This window comes from Ranitomeya imitator, chromosome 4 (assembly GCF_032444005.1).
Source record: "Ranitomeya imitator isolate aRanImi1 chromosome 4, aRanImi1.pri, whole genome shotgun sequence".
Lineage (NCBI taxonomy): Eukaryota > Metazoa > Chordata > Amphibia > Anura > Dendrobatidae > Ranitomeya > Ranitomeya imitator.
This window is the reverse complement of record NC_091285.1, coordinates 335649866-335673987: the sequence shown is the minus strand read 5'-3', so window position 1 is coordinate 335673987 and position 24122 is coordinate 335649866. Positions and strand designations below refer to the sequence as shown.

Sequence of the window (24122 nt, the reverse complement as noted above, 5' to 3'; positions counted from 1 at the left end):
ACGTAGTATATAGCAGCCCACGTAGTATATAACACAGCTCACATAGCATATAACAGCCCACATAGCATATAACACAGCCCATGCAGTATATAACACAGCCCACGTAGTGTATAAAACAGCCCACGTAGTGTATTGCACAGCCGATGCAGTATATAACACAGCTCATGCTGTATATAACACAGCCCACATAGTCCCACGTAGTGTATAGCACAGTCCACGTAGTGTATAGCACAGTCCACGTAGTGTTAGCACAGTCTACGTAGTGTATAGCACAGCCCACGTAGTACGGTATATAGCACAGCCACATATTATATTGCACAGCCGATGTAGTATGTAACACTGCCCACTTAATATATAACACAGCCCACGCAGTATATAGCAATGTGGGCAGCATATCCCTGTTAAAAAAAAAAAAAAAAAGAAAAAAAAGAATTAAAATAAAAAAATAGTTATATACTCACCCTCCGACGGCTCCCGGATCCAGCCCAGACCTTTCCCGCTTCTTGCGCGCCACTCCGGTCCCAAGCGGCAATAACACGTGATGATGTAGCGATCTCGCGAGACCGCTATGTCATCTCCGGTCATTGCCGCAATGCATTCAGGGGACCGGAACGGCGTGCAAGGAGCGGGAAAGGCCTGGGCTGGATCCGGGGGCCGTCAGAGGATGAATGTATAATGATTTTTTAATTTATTTTTTTTAATTATTTTTAACATATGTTTTTACTATTGATGCTGCATCAATAGTAAAAAGTTGGTCACACAGAGGGTTAATGGCAGCGTTAACGGACTGCCTTACACCGCGTTATGCTGCGGTGTAAGGCAGTCCGGTTAACGCTATGTGGGCGCTGACTGGGGAGGGAGCACTGACGGCAGGGGAGGAGGGAGGGGCCAATTTGCAGCCGGACTGTGCCCGGAGGCCGCGACCGTCAGCGACTCATGATTTCCGTGACCCAGACAGACAGACGGAAGTGACCCCTAGACAATTATATAGTAGATTGGCTCCGCCGTGAAGCACCGAGCGCCTGTACTTGGTTTGAACAGTCATTCTGAGTCCCTTTAAAGTCGATTTGTCATTATATGAAGTACATACATGATTAAATAGATCTGTCAATAGATCTGTCAAGCTGTGTACAACATTGTGACATACATTACTCATTACTCAACATTGTGACATACATTAGAGGAAAATGTCGGATGTCTATGATATACAATACAATAATCTAGTGGTAAATATAGCATACACTATATAAAATCGGACTCGCTCAAAGTATGAGTACAAGTACAAAATGCCATGGGGGTCGGGCTCTCGAATGGATGTGCGTTCATGCCGTTGTGCGTTTCAGCAAATCCTTCACCAGGAGGCCATTGTCTTGATTTATGAGCCACGAAATGATGGATATTATTGTATTGTCAACCTGTATTTTGATACACTGGGGTTGTGCAATTGTCCTATTTAGACCCATTGTTGGGATTTATGAATTTGATATATAGATATATAACCAATTAGCAGGCACCTGCATGTGATGTGCGCAGAATTTCCATTTATGCCTGTACCCTCCCTCTCCCCCTTTTAAATACACTTTTGTATTTTGATTTATTACTTGAGACATATGATCATTTCTTCTGCATTTCTCTCATGTCTCAAGTAATAATCCCAACAATGGGTCTCAATAGGACACTTGCACAACCCCAATGTATCAAAATACAGTGTTTAGACATTATCCCAAGGTTGACAATACAATAATATCCATAGTTTTTTGGCTCATAAATCAAGACAACGGCCCCCTGGCGAAGACTTTGCCAAAACGCACAACGGGGTGGATACACATCCATTCAGGAGCCTGACCCCCATGGTATTATCTATCCCCAAGTAATTGTGTATATGTTACCATTGTCTTGACCTGCTTGTGATGTGCGCCCAGTTCTCATTTATGCCTGTACCCTCCCTCTCCCCCCTTATATCTGATCTCTTGGATAATCTTGTGTTTTGATTATTACTTGGGGCATCTGATTGGTGCTTCTGCCTTTCTCTTGTTTTTGCCTTACGTTCCACGTAGTGTTTTTTTTTTTTTTGTTATTGTTGCTGCAGTTGACAGCAAAAAATGCTGTTGAGGACTAGCATCTACCATGATTGCAGCAAAAGAGAAAAAGTGCAGCGCTGCGGCAACATGTGAATGCAGTCTTGATATCAGAATGTCTGTGTATAGAATGTCTACGTATAATATTTTTCTTATTGTAGTGAAATCCGCCTAGTGGAGATTATTGAAAATCTTTGTGACAGCAGTGACTTTGAGTGCAATGTCATGGTAGAAGAACATGAGGAAAAAATTGAGAAATGGTGGTTCAAAATGTAAGTTTTGTAATGAATTTGTCAATTATTTCCTGCTTTATTTTCTCCCTTACAAAACTTAAATACGAAGTCAAAGAGAACTGTGCTAAGGATGTCTTCTTACTGCAGCTCCTAGTGCCTGTGGCTTGCATAGCAACATTAACCTTTTCCCGAAATACAGAAGATCTTGCATGTACCTCCTACATCCGATATTGTGTGTGTGTGTGTGTGTGTGTGTATATATAGCGGGCTCAGAAGATGGGAACACACAACATACAGGGCAGATGCTGGCTGTGTTACACAGCCAGCGCTTGCCTTCAGCACCAATGATAAGAGCTAGCTCTGATTGCTACTGTTTAACCACCTAACTACCACTGTCAACCCCATATAGCAGCTTTTAAGCGGCGCATCTCTGGTTGGACACCCATCAGTCCTCTCGCATCACACTGGTGAGGTGCTAATGGGTTGCCATCACAATTGGAGGCCTATTGAAGGCCTCTTTAGCCACTATAGTTGTACTCCTGTGAAGCCCGGTTACTGGCTTTAATAGGAAACTATCATTTTACCATATACTGCAATGCTAGTTTGATGCTACAGGTCCCTTACGGGGCTAAAAAAGTGAAAAGTAAAAACGAGTTATTAAAAAGTAATGACCGCTTTAAAGTTTGCATCACTCCCCCTTTTCCCAATTCAAAAAGGAGGAAATTAAAAAGAAACAAAACTTCTATTTGGTGTTGCTTTATCTGTAAAAGTCTGGTTAGTGAAATTTATAAAATGAATGGTGTCTTTCTAAACTACAGCTTTGTAAAGCAAAAACCAAGGCCTCGTATGGCTATGGAAGAGAAGGTGTGGGGAAAAAATGAATGGAAATGCAAAAACAAAAATGTTCCCTGTCAGGAAGGAGCTGCAACCGACCTGTAGGCTTGGCCAACTGTGCAATAGCGTGTCCCTATAATTCGTCATTGTCCAGTAGCACCGCTAAGGGAAAGTGGGGGCTGGCAGGCAATGTGCCTCGTGTGCTAATCCATTCTGCCATGATGAGGGCATTTACAGAAAAAAAGACAACATGAGTGGGGGGAATACTGGTTGCCCTAGTGTAGTGTTGTAGATCCAGACCTGTGTAGGAAAAGGAAGCCATCACTTCTAAAATCAAGCATGTAGACTTTCCAGAGCACTGATGATATATGCTTTGCGTGCAACCAATGAAAACAGAAGTTTTCATTACAAATGCTCTGGGATTAGTGATGGTCCCTCATTCAATGCCCATCAACCACCTACCAGACAACTCCTTCACATAATCAATATTTTACTCTAAGGGTATGTTTCAATGATTAAGAAACGCTGCGGATTGGACGTTGCATACAGCCACAGTGTCCAATTCGCATAGTCAAGCTGTTACAGCACAGTGGATGGGATTTTATGAAATCCCATCTCCACTATGCGTTCAAAGATGCAGGTGGCAGGCCTGTGTATGCGCACATGCGGCGCGCCTTTATAGACTGCAGCATGTCTATTTATCTTGTGGAGACACTCAGTCTGCGCAAGATAAATGACAGTCTATGTATAGGATGCGGTGATTCCGCACGGTTCAAGGAACACATCCGGTATCACCGAGCGTACAAAAGCCGGCAGCACTTAGGGCGAGCTGCGTCCAAAGTGTTGCAAATACTGAATGTAGAAACATACCCTATCTGTACATCTGTCCACATCTGGTGCCGTTCAATATAAAACCCTTATCGTGAGTGCTCAGTGAATTCTACTGGTTGGTAAAGGTTCTTGCATTTTAATTGTAGTGCAGTAGTTTGTGCCTCCACACATGAAAACTGAAGATGTTCTCTCCTCCACCGGGTCTTGGGTATACCACTGGTGATGGAGCGTACATCTACTATTTAATTGTCTAAGGGTCACTTCCATCTTTCTGTCTGTAGGTCACGGAAATCCCAAGTCGCTGATTGGTTGCGGCCAGCTGGCCGCAACCAATCAACGTCGGGCACAGTCCGGCCGCGAATTGGCCGCTCCCTACTCTCCTGCACTCAGTGCCCCCTCAATAATCCTATGCCTATGCAGCATCAATAGTAAAAAGATCTAATGTTAAAAATAATACAAAAAAAATAAAAAAATTGTGATATACTGATACTCACCTTCTGGGGCCTTTCCCGCTTCTCACGACGCTCCGGGCCATGCATTGCGGTCTCGCAAGATGATGACGTAGCGCTCTCGCGAGACCGCTACATCATTATCTCGCGAGACCGCAATGCATTCTTGGGACCGGATCATCGCGAGGAGTATCGCTAAACTCCTCGCCTGGATCCGGGGGGCCACCGTAGGGTGAGTATAAAACTATTTTTTTTTTATTAACGGATATGGTGCCCACACTGCTATATAGTACTTGGGCTGTGTTATATACTGCGTGGCTGCTACATACTACGTGGGCAGTGTTATATACTGCGTGGGCTGTGCTATATACTACGTGGCTGATTCATTCATTCATTCATTCATTCATTCATTCATTCATTCAAGAATACCCGATGCATTCGCATCAGGCCACCATCTAGTGTCTGTATAAGCTGCAGAGTGCTCATCATTCTCAATAGCTACTGCATTTCCAGTACACATTCCTAGTGGAGCATTTTAACAGTGATTTCCTACATAACATATGTCCTTCAGCTTTGGCTCAATAGTGCTGTTGGCTATGTATTCTTTAGTGCTATTGATATCAATGATAACCTTCATCAGACTTTGTTACTTTTCTGTTTATTTAAAAGGGTTACTTGGTCTTAGGCCGGAGTCACACTAGGTATAACACAGTTGAGTGCTATGCGATAAAACATTACATAGCACTCGTCCCTCTGTTATTCTATGGGGCAGCTCAGATCTGCGATCTATTTTCTCATGCTGCTACTCGGCTCGTACAGCACTCCTATATTACCTGAGTGCAGTTCGATTCTCACCGGCAGCAGAAGAGATGGAGAAATTATTTTCTCCGTCTCCTCCACAGCTGTGCTCCAATCCTGTCATGTTAAAGGATCGGAGCACAGAGCACTGACTCCCGTTCACAGCAGAGCAAGAGCCGAGGGTCCTAGCATATTGCATCCGATGTTCTTGTATCAGATGCCATACCCTCGTCTGTCTCCAGCCTTTAGCTGCAAGTCTGCAGTTTATGGCTGGATATTTATGTATATTAAAAAAGAGTGTCTGTCTGCTGTACTGGGACTGTTTGGAATAGTATCTGACCCCTGGCAAAAATTATGGAATCGCCAGCCTTGGAGGATGTTCATTCAGTTGTTTAATTTTGTAGAAAAAAAGCAGATCACAGACATGGCACTAAACTAAAGTCATTTCAAATGGCAACTTTCTGGCTTTAAGAAACACTAAAAGAAATCAAGAACAAAAAATGTGGTAGTCAGTAATGGTTACTTTTTTAAACAAGTGTAAGGGAAAAAATTATGGAGACACTCAATTCTGAGGAACAAATTACGGAATCATGAAAAACAAACAAAAAAACACTCCAAAACATCACTAGTATTCTGTTGCACTACCTCTGGCTTTTATAACAGCTTGCAGTCTCTGAGGCATGGACTTAATGAGGGTCAAACAGTACTCTTCATCAATCTGGCTCCAACTTTCTCTGATTGCTCTTGCCAGATCAGCTTTGCAGGTTGGAGCCTTGTCATGGACCATTTTCTTCAACTTCCACCAAAAATTGTCAATTGGATTGAGATCCGGACTATTTGCAGGTCATGACATTGACCTCGTGTCTTTTTTTTCAAGGAATGTTTTCCCAGTTTTTACTCTAAGGCAGGATGCAGTATTATCTTGAAAAATGATTTCATCATCCCCAAACATCCTTTCAATTGATGGGATAAGAAAAGTGTCCAAAATATCGTCCCGCTACATTTAGCCCAACTTGGGTCTCTCCCTAAGGTGGCTAGCATGTATGTATCAAAATATCAACATACATTTGTGCATTTATTGAAGATGTAATGGCAGCCATCTCCCCAGTGCCTTTACCTGACATGCAGCCCCCCATATCATCAATGACTATGGAAATTTGCATGTTCTCTTCAGGCAGTCACCTTTATAAATCTCATTGGAACGGCACCAAACAAAAGTTCCAGCATCATCACCTTGCCCAATGCAGATTCGCGATTCCTCACTGAATATGACTTTCATCCAGTCATCCACAGTCTGATTGCTTTTCCTTAGCCCATTGTAACCTTGTTTTTTTCTGTTTAGGTGTTAATGATGGTTTTCATTTAGCTTTTCTGTATGTAAATCCCATTTCCTTTAAGCGGTTTCTTACGGTTTGGTCACAGACATTGATTCCAGTTTCCACCCATTCGTTCCTTATTTGTTTTGTTGTGCATTTTCTGTTTTGGAGACATATTGCTTGAAGTTTCCGGTCTTGACGCTTTGATGTCTTCCTTGGTCTACCAGTATGTTTGCCTTTAACAACCTTCCCATGTTGTTTGTATTTGGTCCTGATTTTAGACACAGCTGACTGTGAACAACCAATATCTTTTGCAACATTGCATGATGATTTACTCTCTTTTAAGGCCGGCGTCACACTCTGCGTAAGACAATACGGTCCGTATTTTACGGCCGTAATACGCAGAAAAGTCCCCAAAATAGTGGTCCGTATCTCCTCCGTAGGCAGGGTGTGTCATCGTATTTTGCGCATGGCATCCTCCGTATGTAATCCGTATGGCATCCGTACTGCAAGATTTTCTCGCAGGCTTGTAAAACCGACATACGGATATACAAGGGATCCATGTGCTCAAAAAATAATAAAAACATATGTACTGTGTGTGTGTGTGTATATGTATATGTATATATGTATATGTATATATATATATATATATATATATATATATATATATATATATATATATATATATATATATATATATATATATATATATATATATATATATATATATAATCTCCCATCCAGCGCGAGAGAGCTTAAAAGCCGGTAATTCAATTGCCGGCTTTTGCTATCTCTTTCCAAAACATACAGTAAACCATGTCATTTCCCCATTTTTTTTGCATATTCCACACTACTAATGTTAGTAGTGTGTATGTGCAAAATTTGGGCGTTCTAGCTATTAACCCCTTAAGCCCCGAGGGTGGTTTGCACGTTAATGACCGGGCCAATTTTTACAATTCTGACCACTGTCCCTTTATGAGGTTATAACTCTGGAACGCTTCAACGGATCTTGGCGATTCTGACACTGTTTTCTCGTGACATATTGTACTTCATTTTAGTAGTAACATTTATTCGATATAACTTGCGTTTATTTGTGAAAAAAACGGAAATTTGGCGAAAATTTAGAAAATTTCGCAATTTTCCAACTTTAAATTTTTATGCCCTTAAATCACAGAGATATCTCACGCAAAATACTTAATAAGTAACATTTCCCACATGTCTACTTTACATCAGCACAATTTTGGAACAAAAATTTTTTTTTTGTTAGGGAGTTATAAGGGTTAAAAGTTGACCAGCAATTTCTCATTTTTACAACACCATTTTTTTTAGGGACCACATCTCATTTGATGTCATTTTGAGGGGTATATATGATAGAAAATACCCAAGTGTGACACCATTCTAAAAACTGCACCCCTCAAGGTGCTCAAAACCACATTCAAGAAGTTTATTAACCCTTCAGGGGTTTCACAGGAATTTTTGGAATGTTTAAATAAAAATGAATATTTAACTTTTTTTCACACAAAATTTGTTTTATTTTACCAAGGGTAACAGGATAAAATGGATGCCAAACATTGTTGTACAATCTGTACTGAGTACGCTGATAGCCCATATGTGGGAGTAAACCACTGTTTGGGCGCATGGCAGAGCTCGGAAGGGAAGGAGCGCCATTTGACTTTTAAATGCAAAATTGACAGGAATTGAGATGGGACACCATGTTGCGTTTGGAGAGCCACTGATGTGCCTAAACATTGAAACCCCCCACAAGTGACACCATTTTGGAAAGTAGACCCCCTAAGGAACTTATCTAGATGTGTGGTGACCACTTTGACCCACCAATTGCTTCACAGAAGTTTATAATGCAGAGCCGTAAAAATAAAAAATCATATCTTTTCACAAAAATAATCTTTTCGCCACCAATTTTTTATTTTCCCAAGGGTAAGAGAAGAAATTAGGCCACAAAAGTTGTTGTGCAATTTGTCCTGAGTGCGACGATACCCCATATGTGGGGGTAAACCACTTTTTGGGTGCATAGCAGTGCTCGGAAGGGAAGGAGCGCCATTTGACTTTTCAATGCAAAATTGACTGGAATTAAGATGGGACACCATGTTGGTTTGGAGAGCACCTGATGTGCCTAAACATTAAACCCCCCCCCCACAAGTGACACCATTTTGGAAACTAGACCCCCCTAAGGAACTTATCTAGATGTGTTTTGAGAGCTTTGAACCCCCAAGTGTTTCACTACAGTTTATAACGCGGAGCCGTTAAAATAATTTTTTTTTTTTTTCGCAAAAATTATTTTTTAGCCCCCAGTTTTGTATTTTCTCAAGGGTAACATAATAAATTGGACCCCAAAAGTTGTTGTCCAATTTGTCCTGAGTACGCTGATACCCCATATGTGGGGGGGAACCACTGTTTGGGCGCATGGCAGAGCTCGGAAGGGAAGGAGCGCCATTTGGAATGCAGACCTAGATGGATTGGTCTGCAGGCATCACGTTGCATTTGCAGAGCCCCTGATGTACCCAAACAGTAGAAACCACCCACAAGTGACCCCATATTGGAAACTAGACCTCCCATGGAACTTATCTAGATGTGTTGTGAAAACTTTGAACCCCCAAGTGTTTCACTACAGTTTACAACGCAGAGCCGTGAAAATAAAAAATCCTTTTTTTTCCCACAAAAATGATTTTTAGCCCCCAAATTTTTATTTTCCCAAGGATAACAAGAGAACTTGGACCCAAAAAGTTGTTGTCCAATTTGTCTCGAGTACGATGATACCCCATATGTTGGGGTAAACCCCTGTTTGGGCGCACGGGAGAGCTCGGAAGTGAAGGAGCACTGTTTTACTTTTTCAATGCAGAATTGGCTGGAATTGAGATCGGACGCCATGTCGCGTTTGGAGAGCCCCTGATGTCTAAACAGTGGAAACCCCCAATTATAACTGAAACCCTAATCCAAACGCACCCCTAACCCTAATCCCAACTGTAACCCTAACCACACCTCTAACCCAGACACACCCCTAACCCTAATCCCAACTGTAACCCTAACCACACACCTAACCCTGACACACCCCTAATTCTAATCCCAACCCTAATCCCAACCGTAAATGTAATCCAAACCCTAACCCTAATGGGAAAATGGAAATAAATACATTTTTTTTAATTTTATTATTTTTCCCTAAGGCTAGGTTCACATTGCGTTAGGGAAATCCGTTTAGCACTAGCGGATTGCGCTAACGCAGTGTCTTTTTAGGTGTCATGTTTAGTGGTCGCGTTAACGTCCCCGCTCTGGAAGATCGGGGATCGGACCTCGGGCGCGCCGCGGACGCTGCAAGCAGCGTCTGAGGCGCGCCACAAAAGAACGGCACCTTGCTAGCGCGAGCCGAAAATGGCACGCTCTAGCGATGCGCTACACCCGAAAATCACATTGCTGTCAATGGTTGTGCTAACGGACCCGTTGCACGGCGTTAATTGTGACATTTTCGCCGTGCAACGCTGTCCGTTAGCGTTAACCCATTAACGCAATGTGAACCTAGCCTAACTAAGGGGGTGATGAAGGGGGGTTTGATTTACTTTTATAGCGAGTTTTTTTATATCGGATTTTTATGATTGGCAGCCGTCACACACTAAAAGACGCTTTTTATAGCAAAAAAGTTTTTGCGTCTCCACATTTTGAGACCTATAATTTTTCCATATTTTGGTCCACAGAGTCATGTGAGGTCTTGTTTTTTGCGGGACGAGTTGACGTTTTTATCGGTTACATTTTCGGACATGTGACAGTTTTTGATCGCTTTTTATTCCGATTTTTTTGTGAGGCAGAATGACCAAAAACCAGCTATTCATGAATTTCTTTTGGGGGAGGCGTTTATACCGTTCCGCGTTTGGTAAAATTGATGAATCAGTTTTATTCTTTGGGTCAGTACAATTACAGCGATACCTCATTTATATAATTTTTTTTATGTTTTGGCGCTTTTATACGATAAGAAGCTATTTTATAGAAAAAATAATTATTTTGGCATCGCTTTATTCTCAGGACTATAACTTTTTTATTTTTTTGGTTATGATGCTATATGGCGGCTCGTTTTTTGCGGGACAAGATGACGTTTTCAGAGGTACCATGGTTATTTATATCCGTCTTTTTAATCGCGTGTTATTCCACTTTTTGTTCAGCGTTATGATAATAAAGCGTTGTTTTTTGGCTCGTTTTTTTTTTTCTTACGGTGTTCACTGAAGGGGTTAACTAGTGGGCCAGTTTTATAGGTCGGGTCGTTACGGACGCGGCGATACTAAATATGTGTACTTTTATTGTTTTTTTTGTTTTTTTTTTATGTAAAGAAATGTATTTATGGGAATAATATTTTTTTTTTTCTGCTTTATTTAGGAATTTTTTTTTTTATTTTTTTTTACAAGTGTGGAAATTTTTTTTTAAACTTTTTCACTTTGTCCCAGGGGAGGACATCACAGATCACCGATCTGACAGTGTGCACAGCACTCTGTTAGATCGGTGATCTGACATACAGCCGGGCAGGATTAGAGCTGCAGCTGCAGCCTGATCCTGACCCGGAAGTGCTCCCTGCAGGACCCGGATGCAGCCCGGCGGCCATTTTGGATCCGGGGACTGCAGGGAGAAGACGCTCGGTACACGGTGAGCACATCACCGTGTACCGATCGTCTCAGGGAAGCCCGCAGGGAGCCTCCTCCCTGCGCGATGCTTCCCTGCACCGCCGGCACACCGCGATCATCTTTGATCGCGGTGTGCCGGGGGTTAATGTGCCGCGAGTGGTCCGTGACCGCTCCTGGCACATAGTGCCGGATGTCAGCTGCGATAGGCAGCTGACACCCAGCCGCGATCGGCCACGCTCCCCCCGTGAGCGCGGCCGATCGCATATGACGTACTATCCCGTCCATGGGAATTAAGTCCCAGGTCACCTGGACGGGATAGTACGTCATATGGGATTAAGGGGTTAAATGGCGGAAAAAATTGGCGTGGGCTCCCGCGCAATTTTCTCCGCCAGAGTAGTAAAGCCAGTGACTGAGGGCAGATATTAATAGCCTGGAGAGGGTCCACGGTTATTGTCCCCCCCTGGCTAAAAACATCTGCCCCCAGCCACCCCAGAAAAGGCACATCTGGAAGATGCGCCTATTCTGGAACTTGGCCACTCTCTTCCCATTCCCGTGTAGCGGTGGGATATGGGGTAATGAAGGGTTAATGTCACCTTGCTATTGTAAGTTGACATTAAGCCAGATTAATAATGGAGAGGCGTCAATTATGACACCTATCCATTATTAATCCAATAGTCTGAAATGGTTAAAAAAAATACAAACACATTATTAAAAAGTCTTTTAATGAAATAAAAACACAGGTTGTTTTAATATTTTATTATTCTGGTAATCCACCTGAAGACCCTCGCTTTGTGACAAAGAAAAAATAATAAACCAACAATATCCATACCTTCCGAGGATCTGTCACGTCCCACGATGTAAATCCATCTGAAGGGGTTAATTTTTATTACAGCCAGGAGCTCTGCTATAATGCAGCTGTGCTCCTGACTGTAAAACCCCAGTGAATGAATGGAAACTAGGTCAATGACCTGCATTCGCAGTGAGGCGCCCTCTGCTGGATGTCCTTCGAGCGTGGGAAAAAATCAGAAAAGTTCCCAGGCTCGAGTTCATATGAGGACAACCAGCAGAGGGCCGCGCTTAGTAACCCGATGTTTACCCTGGTTACCATTGTAAATGTAAAAAAAAATGCCGGCTGTAAAGCAGAGCGGTGACGTCACCGCTGTGCTCTGCTTTACGGCCGGCCGGCGCTGACACAGTGCAGGGAAGCTGACGCCAGGGGACGCGACAGACACCGGAATGTAAGTATGTAGTGTTTTTTTTACATTTACAATGGTAACCAGGGTGAATATCGGGTTACTAAGCACAGCCTTGCGCTTAGTAACCCGATGTTTACCCTGGTTACAAGTGAAGACATTGCTGGATCAGCGTCACACACGGGTGATCCAGTGACGAAATAAAGTTCTTGCCTTCTAGCTCCGACCAGCGATGTCACAGCAGGATCCAGATCGCTGCTGCGTGTCAACCACAACAATATCGCTATCTAGGACGCTGCAACGTCACGGATCGCTATCGTTATCGTTCTAAAGTTGCTCAGTGTGAAGGTACCTTTAAAATGACACTCACTGTCACTTGAATTTGGAGGGAACAATCTTCAGCCATGGAGGCGGGGTTTTGGGGTTTTTGATTCACCCTTTCCTAACCCGCTGGCTGCATGCTGGCTGCAATATTGGATTGAAGTTCATTCTCTGTCCTCCATAGTACACGCCTGCGCAAGGCAAGATTGCCTTGTGCAGGCATGTACTATGGAGGACAGAGAATGAATTTCAATATTGCAGCCAGCATGCAGCCAGCGGGTAAGGAAAGGGTGAATCAAAAACCCCAAAACCCCGCCTCCATGACTGAAGATTGTTCCCTCCAAATTCAGGTGACAGTGTCCCTTTAAACTCATTGATGGTGATGTGTGTCAGGGCTCTTTATATCAATGAAAGCAATTGCAGATACCTGTGCAAATTAGTTTGGCAGGTGTGTCCAAATAAAGGCAAGACTACTTAAGAAGGCTGTTCCACATTATTAAGCAGCCTACATTTTTGGCCAAATGGGAAAGAAAAAGGAAGTGTCGGCTGTTGAGAAGCAACAAATTGTGGAGTATTTAGGTCAAGGCATGACTCCAATCAACATTGCCAAGACGCTTCATCGTGATCATCGCACAATCAAGAAGTATATAGCTGATTCCCAGCACACACGTGTGCGTGCTGATAAGGAAAAATTGAGGACTCTTTCCAACAGGCAATTGCGTAAGGTTAAAAGAGCAGCTGCAAAAATGCCTTGTCATAGCAGCAGACAAGTTTTTGAAGCTGCTGGTGCCTCCAACGTCCCCAGAACAACAAGATGCAGGGTCCTTCAGAGGTTTGCAGCTGTGCGTAAGCCATCCTGTCGACCACCTCTATCCACTGCACCCAAGTAGAAACGGCGCCAGTGGGCCAAACGATACATGAAGACGGACTTCCAAACTGTTTTGTTCACAGATGAGTGCCGTGCAACTCTCGATGGTCCAAATGGATGGAGTGGAGGATGGCTGGTTGATGGACACCCCATGCGCCAACAAGGAGGAGGTGGAGTAATGTTTTGAGCTGGAATCATGGGGATAGAGATTGTCGGCCCCTTTATGATCCCTGAAGGGGTAAACATGAACTCCATAGTGTATGTGGAGTTTCTAAAACAACACTTCCTGCCATGGTTCAAGAGGAAGAACCGTGCTTTCCGCAGCAAGATCATTTTCATGCATGATAATGCACTGTCTTATGCTGCAAAAAACATATCTGCATCTCTGGCTGCTATGGGCATAAAAGAGGACAAACTTATGGTGTGGCCACCATCTTCCCCTGACCTCAACCCCATTGACAACCTCTAGAGCATCATGAAAAGGAGTGTCTATGATGGCGGAAGGCAGTTCACATCTTAGCAACAGCTCTTGGAGGGTATTCTGTCCACATGTGTTACAGAACCCCCCAGCACCAAGAATGTTATGCAGTATATGTATGTACAGGTCCTTCTCAAAAAATTAGCATATAGTGTTAAATTTCATTATTTACCATAATGTAATGATTACAATTAAACTTTCATATATTATAGATTCATTATCCACCAACTGAAATTTGTCAGGTCTTTTGTTGTTTTAATACTGATGATTTTGGCATACAACTCCTGATAACCCAAAAAACCTGTCTCAATAAATTAGCATATCAAGAAAAGGTTCTCTAAACGACCTATTACCCTAATCTTCTGAATCAACTAATTAACTCTAAACACATGCAAAAGATACCTGAGGCTTTGATAAACTCCCTGCCTGGTTCATTACTCAAAACCCCCATCATGGGTAAGACTAGCGACCTGACAGATGTCAAGAAGGCCATCATTGACACCCTCAAGCAAGAGGGTAAGACCCAGAAAGAAATTTCTCAACAAATAGGCTGTTCCCAGAGTGCTGTATCAAGGCACCTCAATGGTAAGTCTGTTGGAAGGAAACAATGTGGCAGAAAACGCTGTACAACGAGAAGAGGAGACCGGACCCTGAGGAAGATTGTGGAGAAGGACCGATTCCAGACCTTGGGGAACCTGAGGAAGCAGTGGACTGAGTCTGGTGTGGAAACATCCAGAGCCACTGTGCACAGGCGTGTGCAGGAAATGGGCTACAGGTGCCGCATTCCCCAGGTAAAGCCACTTTTGAGCTACAGAGAAGCAGCACTGGACTGTTGCTAAGTGGTCCCAAGTACTTTTTTCTGATGAAAGCAAATTTTGCATGTCATTCGGAAATCAAGGTGCCAGAGTCTGGAGGAAGACTGGGGAGAAGGAAATGCCAAAATGCCTGAAGTCCAGTGTCAAGTAGCCACAGTCAGTGATGGTGTGGGGTGCCATGTCAGCTGCTGGTGTTGGTCCACTGTGTTTCATCAAGGGCAGGGTCAATGCAGCTAGCTATCAGGAGATTTTGGAGCACTTCATGCTTCCATCGGCTGAAATGCTTTATGGAGATGAAGATTTCATTTTTCAGCACGACCTGGCACCTGCTCACAGTGCCAAAACCACTGGTAAATGGTTTACTGACCATGGTATTACTGTGCTCAATTGGCCTGCCAACTCTCCTGACCTGAACCCCATAGAGAATCTGTGGGATATTGTGAAGAGAAAGTTGAGAGACGCAAGACCCAACACTCTGAATGAGCTTAAGGCCGCTATTGAAGCATCCTGGGCCTCCATAACATCTCAGCAGTGTCACAGGCTGATTGCCTCCATGCCACGCCGCATTGAAGCAGTCATTTCTGCCAAAGGATTCCCGACCAAGTATTGAGTGCATAACTGAACATTATTATTTGTTGGTTTTTTTGTTTGTTATTAAAAAACACTTTTATTTGATTGGATGGGTGAAATATGCTAATTTATTGAGACAGGTTTTTTGGGTTATCAGGAGTTGTATGCCAAAATCATCAGTATTAAAACAATAAAAGACCTGACAAATTTCAGTTGGTGGATAATGAATCTATAATATATGAAAGTTTAATTGTAATCATTACATTATGGTAAATAATGAAATTTAACACTATATGCTAATTTTTTGAGAAGGACCTGTATGTATAATACTTTCCATGTGAAATGCATCAGTCCACAGGCTGCGCCCCTGGACAAGATGTTCTCTTTCTGACCTCCCCCCACCTTTGTAATTCCCACAGTAAATATTAGCAGGCTCCGGCCCCCTGCGGCTATTGTAATGTAGGTCTGGCCTGCTGTGTTCCTATTGGCCTGCCCTGTGTATCTGTGTTATATATTCTGTGTGCTGTAAATAAAGGTTGTTCTTTTAGACTGGAAATACGTGGGGTAGCAGTCAGCTTTTATATGCTGTCATGTGATCAAGGAATTCCAGCCAGCGTCCTTCATTCAGAATCTACATTAACCCCTTTCTGCCATTGGACGTACTATTCCGTCCATGTGGGGTGGGCCTTAATTCCCAAGGACGGAATAGTACGTCCAGCGCGATCGGCCGCGCTCACGGGGGGATCGCGGCCGGGTGTCAGCTGCTTATCGCAGCTGACATCCGGCACTATGTGCCAGGAGCGGTCACGGACCGCCCCCGGCACAGTAACCCCCGGCACATCGCGATCAAACATGATCGCAATGTGCCGGCGGTGCAGGGAAGCATCGCGCAGGGAGGGGGCTCCCTGCGGGCTTCCCTGAGACCCCCGCAGCAATGCGATGTGATCGCGTTGCTGCGAGGGTCTCCTACCTTCCTCCCTGCAGCAAGTCTCGGATCCAAGATGGCCGCGGATCCGGGTCCTGCAGGGAGGGAGGTGACTTACCAAGTGCCTGCTCAGAGCAGGCACTTGGTAACGCTGCAGCGCTGTTTGACAGATCGGTGATCTGACAGAGTGCTGTGCAAACTGTCAGATCACTGATCTGTATTGTGTCCCCCTGGGACAAAGTAAAAAAGTAAAAAAAAAAATTTCCAAGTGTGTAAAAAAATTATTCCCATAAATACATTTCTTTATCTAAATAAAAAAAAACAATAAAAGTACACATATTTAGTATCGCCGCGTCCGTAACGACCCGACCTATAAAGCTGTCCCACTAGTTAACCCCTTCAGTAAACACCGTAAGAAAAAAAAAAAAAAAGAGGCAAAAAACGCTTTATCATACCGCCGAACATAAAGTGGAATAACACGCGATCAAAAAGATGGATATAAATAACCATGGTACCGCTGAAAACGTCATCTTGTCCCGCAAAAAACGAGTCGCCATACAGCAACATCAGCAAAAAAATAAGTTCTAGTCCTCAGCGATGCAAAAATAATTATTTTTCCTATAAAATAGTTTTTATCCTATAAAAGCACCAAAACATAAAAAAAATGATATAAATGAGGTGTCGCTGTAATCGTACTGACCCGAAGAATAAAACTGCTTTATCAATTTTACCAAACGCGGAACGGTATAAACGCCTCCCCCAAAAGAAATTCATGAATAGCTGGTTTTTGGTCATTCTGCCTCACAAAAATCGGAATAAAAAGCGATCAAAAAATGTCACGTGCCCGAAAATGTTACCAAAAAAAAAATACGTCAACACGTCCCGCAAAAAACAAGACCTCACATGACTCTGTGGACTCAAATATGGAAAAATTATAGCTCTCAAAATGTGGTAACGCAAAAAATATTTTTTGCAATAAAAAGCGTCTGTGTGTGACGGCTGCCAATCATAAAAATCCGCTAAAAAACCCGCTACAAAAGTAAATCAATCCCCCCCTTCATCACCCCCTTAGTTAGGGAAAAATAAAAAAATAAAAAAATGGATTTATTTCCATTTTCCGTTAGGGTTAGGGCTAGGGCTAGGGTTGGGGTTAGGGTTAAGGCTACAGTTAGGGTTGGGGCTAAAGTTAGGGTTAGGGTTTGGATTACATTTGCGGTTGGGATTAGGATTAGGGGTGTGTCTGGGTTGGAGGTGTGGTTAGGGTTACCGTTGGAATTAGGGTTAGAGGTGTGTTTTGATTAGGGTTTCAGTTATAATTGGGGGGTTTCCACTGTTTAGGCACATCAGGGGCTCTCCAAACGCGACATGGCGTCCGATCTCAATTCCAGCCAATTCTGCGTTGAAAAAGTAAAACGGTGCTCCTTCCCTTCCGAGCTCTCCCGTGTGCCCAAACAGGGGTTTACCCCAACATATGGGGTATCAGCGTACTCAGGACAAATTGGACAACAACTTTTGGGGTCCAATTTCTCCTTTTACCCTCAAGAAAATACAAAACTGGGGGCTAAAAAATAATTTTGAGGGGAATTTTTTTTTTTTTCACGGCTCTGCGTTATAAACTGTAGTGAAATACTTGGGGGCTCAAAGTTCTCACAACACATCTAGATAAGTTCCTTGGGGAGTCTAGTTTCCAATATGGGGTCACTTGTGGGGGGTTTCTACTGTTTAGGTACATTAGGGGCTCTGCAAACACAATGTGACGCCTGCAGACCATTCCATCTAAGTCTGTATTCCAAATGGCGCTCCTTCCCTTCCGAGCCCTCCCATGCGCCCAAACGCTGGTTCCCCCCCACATATAGGGTATCAGCGCACTCAGGACAAATTGCACAACAACTTTTGGGGTCCAATTTCTCCTGTTACCCTCAGAAAAATACAAAACTGGGGGCTAAAAAATAATTTTTGTGGGAAAATTTTTATAAACATTGCATTATAAACTTCTGTGAAGCTCTTGGTGGGTCAAAGTGCTCACCACACCTCTAGATAAGTTCCTTAGGGGGTCTACTTTCCAAAATGGTGTCACTTGTGGGGGGTTTCAATGTTTAGGCACATCAGTGGCTCTCCAAACGCAACATGGCGTCCCATCTCAATTCCAGTCAATTTTGCATTGAATAGTCAAATGGCGCTCCTTCCATTCTGAGCTCTGCCATGCGCCCAAACTGTGGTTAACCCCCACATATGGGTTATCGGCGTACTCAGGACAAATTGTACAACAACGTTTGGGGTCCATTTTCTCCTGTAACCCTTGGTAAAATAAAACAAATTGGAGCTGAAGTAAATTTTGTGTGAAAAAAAGTTAAATGTTCATTTTTATTTAAACATTCCAAAAATTCCTGTGAAGCACCAGAAGGGTTAATAAACTTCTTGAATATGGTTTTGAGCACCATGAGGGGTGCAGTTTTTAGAATGGTGTCACACTTGGGTATTTTCTATCATATAGACCCCTCAAAATGACTTCAAATGAGATGTGGTCCCTAAAATAAAATGGTGTTGTAAAAATGAGAAATTGCTGGTCAACTTTTAACCCTTGTAACTCCCAAACAAAAAAAAATTTTGGTTCCAAAATTGTGCTGATGTAAAGTAGACATGAGGGAAATGTTACTTATTAAGTATTTTGTGTGACATATCTCTGTGATTTAATTGCATAAAGATTCAAAGATGGAAAATTGCGAAATTTTTAAAATTTTCGCCAAATTTCCATTTTTTTTCAGAAATAAACGCAAGTAACATCAAAGAAATTTTACCACTATCATGAAGTACAATATGTCATGAGAAAACATTGTCAGAATCACCGGGATCCGTTGAAGCGTTCCAGAGTTATAACCTCATAAAGGGACAGTGGTCAGAATTGTAAAAATTGGCCCGGTCCGTAACGTGCAAACCACCCTTGGGGGTAAAGGGGTTAAGAGTGGACCTCCTGAAACACGGGGTGGTACTGAAAGAGGTACCCCAGCTTGGTAGACCCCGTTACACTGGTGGCAGACAGCGGGATGTGATATCCCTTCTACAGGAGGAAAGGAATGAATGGAAGACAACTACCAGAAGTTAAAGAGGACTACATTAAAATATCTGGTGGAAGCCCGAGGATTAATCGCCAGCAACAAAACAAAAGCTGATTTGATAGCAGCCATCATGGAACACGACAGTGCAGCGCCCCCCAATGTGAACGTGGAGGACACTGAATTCCAGAGGGAGGTAAAGAACAGACTGGCGTTCTATGGCCCAAACCCTGCAGTAGAGATCATACGAGAGGTGATGGCTGATGTGCGCACTGATCTGAAGGAAGAGATGGCCGAGCGGACCAGGATAGAGCTAACCAAGATGGAGATGGCAGAGCGGAGAGAGGAGAGTCAGCGAGCAAGGGGAGCTCTGGCCTCCGCCCAGGTACCTTCAACAGTAAGCCACAAAAAGATCCAGTATAATGCCTTCCGACAGTTGGGGGAGGCAGAGGAAGACATTGATGGCTTTCTGCAGGACTTTGAGCGGCAGTGTGCCCTTCATCAAGTGAAGCCGGAGGAACTGGTTCAGATTCTGGCCAGCAAGCTGACAGGCCGGGCAGTGGACGCCTATCGCACGGTACCCGATGAGGACTGTATGGACTATGAGCAGATCAAAGAAGTGATCTTGGCCCGGTATGCGCCGACACCAGAGGCATACCGCCAAAAGTTCCGCGGACTTATAAAATGAGTAACCGATACCCACGCTGAATGGGCCTGTAAATTACGGGTGTCACTGCTACAGTGGGTACAAGGGAGCCAAGCAACCACTAAGGAGGACGTCCTCCAGCTCTTCTTGTTAGAACGATTCTTTAATGGACTAAACCCCGAGACACAGGAATGGCTTCGGGACAGGCGGCCAAGGACTCTTGAGGAAGCCGCTCGTCTGGCCGATGAACATCATGACGCCAGGAGGCCTCAGTTGTCCGGATCAAAGATGGTCACTAGGGGTCCTCCCATGGACCTGGAGGGCCCCAAACCACCGAAGATTGTAGGGGGACCAGCTAGAAACCCGGCCTACCACAGTTCCCCTGGGGCGCGATGCCGCACCTGCCGTCAGCTGGGCCACCTGCAAAGACAATGTCCCAACCGGACTCAGCATACCCAGTGGCCAAAGGCGGGAACAGCTACCTTCCGCCGGGCCACTGTACACTGCTACCAAGGCGAAGCTGACCCGGCATTAGGGGCTACAACTAACCAAGGGGTGGAAGACATGGAGGAAGTGCTGCATGAAGTAGACCCCGTGCAGGCAGCCCGGGCAGATAATCGACAACAGCATCGACAGGTCGTGTGGGTTAATGGGAAACGCATGTAGGGACTAAGAGATTCCGGAGCAACTTTGACCCTTGTGAAGCCTCATCTCGTCCGGGACCAAGAGAAGGCGGACCGGACAGTGGCAGTCCGTGTAGCAGGGGGAGCCATACATCGACTACCCACTGCCAGGATTCATCTGAACTGGGGAGTTGGGGATGGCCTTGTTGAGGTTGGCTTGATGGAGGATTTGCCTGCAGACGTTTTGCTGGGAAATGACTTGGGGCCCATGTTGTCTGCCTTCTCGGTTGCCCCTCTGGCTGAGACATATCCTGTGACCACCCGGAGACCAGCTCGAGCTGCGGAGGCGGAATCACACTCAGAGGAGGCCCAGGTAAGACATCCCAGCCCTACACGTATTCCCATAGCCAGACACATTTCTTGGGCCACCCCAGATGAATTTAAGAGGGAGTTACTTGAGGATCCTTCATTGGAGGGATATCGTGGGAAGGCACAGGAGGGGAGAGGGGTACTGGAAGGGGAACAGTTTATATGGAAGCAGGGACTCCTCTACCGGATCAAAGAGCAGCACCACACAGGGACGAGCCCCACTATAAAACGACAGCTTGTAGTTCCCAAGAAGTATAGGCAGGAGTTACTGAGAATCTCTCATGACATACCCTTGGCCGGGCACTATGGCGTCAGTCGCATCAGGCATCGTCTGACACAAAACTTCTTTTGGCTGGGGGTAACCTATGATGTTCGTCAATACTGCCAGACCTGTGACAGTTGCCAGCGCATTGGCAAGAGGGGAGATCGATGCAAGGCCAAATGACGCCCCCTCCCCATTGTGGAGGAACCATTTAGCCGAGTAGCGGTCGATCTGATAGGGCCGTTAGCCAAACCCAGTCCGTCAGGGAAAAGGTATATATTGACAGTGGTAGATTTTGCCACACGGTATCCAGAGGCAGTTGTGTTACCTAACATACTGGCAGAGACGGTGGCGGCTGCCCTGCTCCAGGTTTTCTCACAGGTTGGATTTCCCCGGGAGATTATCTCAGACCAGGGTACCCAGTTTACAGCAGAGGTGACCAACCAACTGTGGAAGCTGTGCGGCGTAAATTCAATTAGAAGCGCCCCATACCACCCGCAAACCAATGGGTTGTGTGAACGCTTTAACGGGACGTTAAAACAACTCATTGGGACTTTTACCAGGACCTACAGGGACTGGGAGAAATTCTTGCCTCACTTCCTGTTTGCCTACCGAGAGGTGCCCCAAGAATCCACGGGGTTCTCCCCATTCTAACTGGTATACGGGAGATGGGTAAGGGGACCCCTAGACTTAGTGCTAGAACACTGGGAAGGGGAGGGCACCATAGAAGGGGTACCTATTGTACCCTATGTGCTGGAATTCCGGGACCGCCTACAGGAGCTGACCCAGGCTGTACGTGGGAACATGCAGGTGGCCCAGCGGCGCCAGCGTAGATGGTACGATCGGAGGGCCAGAGAGCGCACCTTGGAAATAGGGCAGAAGGTCCTGGTGTTAGAGCCCACTAGGCAGAACAAGTTCCAAGCTGCATGGCAGGGGGTAGGGGGGAAAATAGCCGACACCACCTATGTCGCCGATTGTGACGACCCCAGGGTTATCCACGTGAATATGCTGAAGCCCTATCGGGAGCGCCCTGAAGAGGTAGTGGCCATCTGTGAACCTGAAGCAGAGGATTTAGCCAGACTTCCCTTGCCTGATGTCTTAGGGGAGAGGACTCAGCATCAAACATGGGACCAGGTACACTGGGGTGAAAACTTAGGTCCCCGGGAGAGACAGCAGGCGGAGGAGTTGTTGAGGCAGAGACAGAGGATGTTTTCTGGGAAACCCGGGTACACTTACCTGGCACAACACAAGGTTGAGACCCAGGATCAGACCCCCCTGCGACAACCCCCCTTCCGCGTTCCTGAGTCTGTACGAGAAGGGATGCGACGAGATACAAGAGATGTTGCGTTTAGGGGTCATTGAAGAGTCAGATAGTCCCTGGGCATCCCCCGTAGTGTTAGTGCCCAAGAAGGATGGGACTACACGGTTTTGTGTAGACTATCGTAAGCTCAATGAGAAAACAGTGACGGATGTGTATCCCATGCCGCGTGTGGATGACTTGTTAGACCGGCTGGCAGGGGCAAAGTATTTGACCACCATCGATCTATGCAAAGGCTACTGGCAGATTCCCCTTAGTCCTGATGCTATTCCCAAGTCGGCATTTGTCACCCCGTATGGCTTATTCCAGTTTCGAGTTATGCCATTCGGGATGAAGACTGCCCCGGCGACCTTCCAGAGGCTGGCTGACCGGCTTCCGGATGGTCTCCAGGACTATGCGTGTGCCTACCTGGATGACATCGCCATCTACAGCGCGACATGGGAAGTGCATCTAAATCACCTAGAGACAGTACTGGACAGGATCCACAAGGCCGGAATCACCCTGAACCCAAACAAGTGTCACGTGGGCAAAACAGAGGTTCAGTATTTAGGGCATTGGGTGGGAAGTGGGAAACAGAGACCAGAAGCAGCCAAGATTGAGGCCATAGCCAAATGGCCCACCCCACGCACTAAAACCCAGGTCATGGCGTTTCTAGGGACAGCGGGGTATTACAGGAAATTCGTTCCCAATTACAGCAGCGTAGCCAAGCCCCTCGCTGATCTGACCCGTAAGAACCAACCCCGCCAGGTAACCTGGACCCTAGAGTGTGAGGAAGCCTTCCGCCAGCTAAAGGACGCCCTCACCAATACCCCTGTATTGGCCGCACCCGATCCAACTAAACGTTTCCTTGTCCACACAGACGCTTCTGTGTTTGGATTGGGGGCAGTACTAAGCCAAATCGGGCCGGACGGCCAAGAACACCCGGTAGCTTACCTGAGTCGGAAACTACTGCCCCGTGAAGTCAGCTATGCGGCCATCGAGAAGGAGTGCCTGGCAATAGTATGGGCACTCAAAAAGTTACAACCATATTTGTATGGACGACAGTTTTCCCTCCTAACGGACCATAATCCCCTAGTCTGGCTTAATCGGGTCTCCGGAGACAACGCCAGATTACTGCGGTGGAGTTTAGCCCTACAACATCTGGACTTCACCATCCACTACCGACCCAGCAAACAAAACGGTAACGCCGATGGACTAAGTCAACAAACGGAACTCGTACCAACCCCATAAACTTCGGTCATCCCCAAACCGATCTGTTAAGGATCAGACTGTGTATGCCGATCGCGTCGCTGAAAAGTGGAGCCGTGTTACAGAACCCCCCAGCACCAAGAATGTTATGCAGTATATGTATGTATAATAGTTTCCATGTGAAATGCATCAGTCCACAGGCTGCGCCCCTGGACAAGATATTCTCTTTCTGCCCTCCCCCCACCTTTGTAATTCCCACAGTAAATATTGGCAGGCTCCGGCCCCCTGCGGCTATTGTAATGTAGGTCTGGCCTGCTGTGTTCCTATTGGCCTGC

The 24122-nt window shown here is 45.2% G+C and overlaps 1 protein-coding gene across 2 annotated transcripts in view; it reads left to right on the top strand.

Moving 5' to 3' along the window:
* The window catches only part of CRELD2 (cysteine rich with EGF like domains 2), a 99798-nt gene that overhangs the window by 3829 nt on the left and 71847 nt on the right, over positions 1 to 24122 (top strand). For both annotated transcript variants that reach the window (XM_069764971.1, XM_069764970.1), the window contains exon 3: positions 2240 to 2350. In XM_069764971.1, the coding sequence (XP_069621072.1) occupies positions 2240 to 2350 (111 nt within the window). The remainder of the gene's footprint in view (positions 1 to 2239; positions 2351 to 24122) is intronic.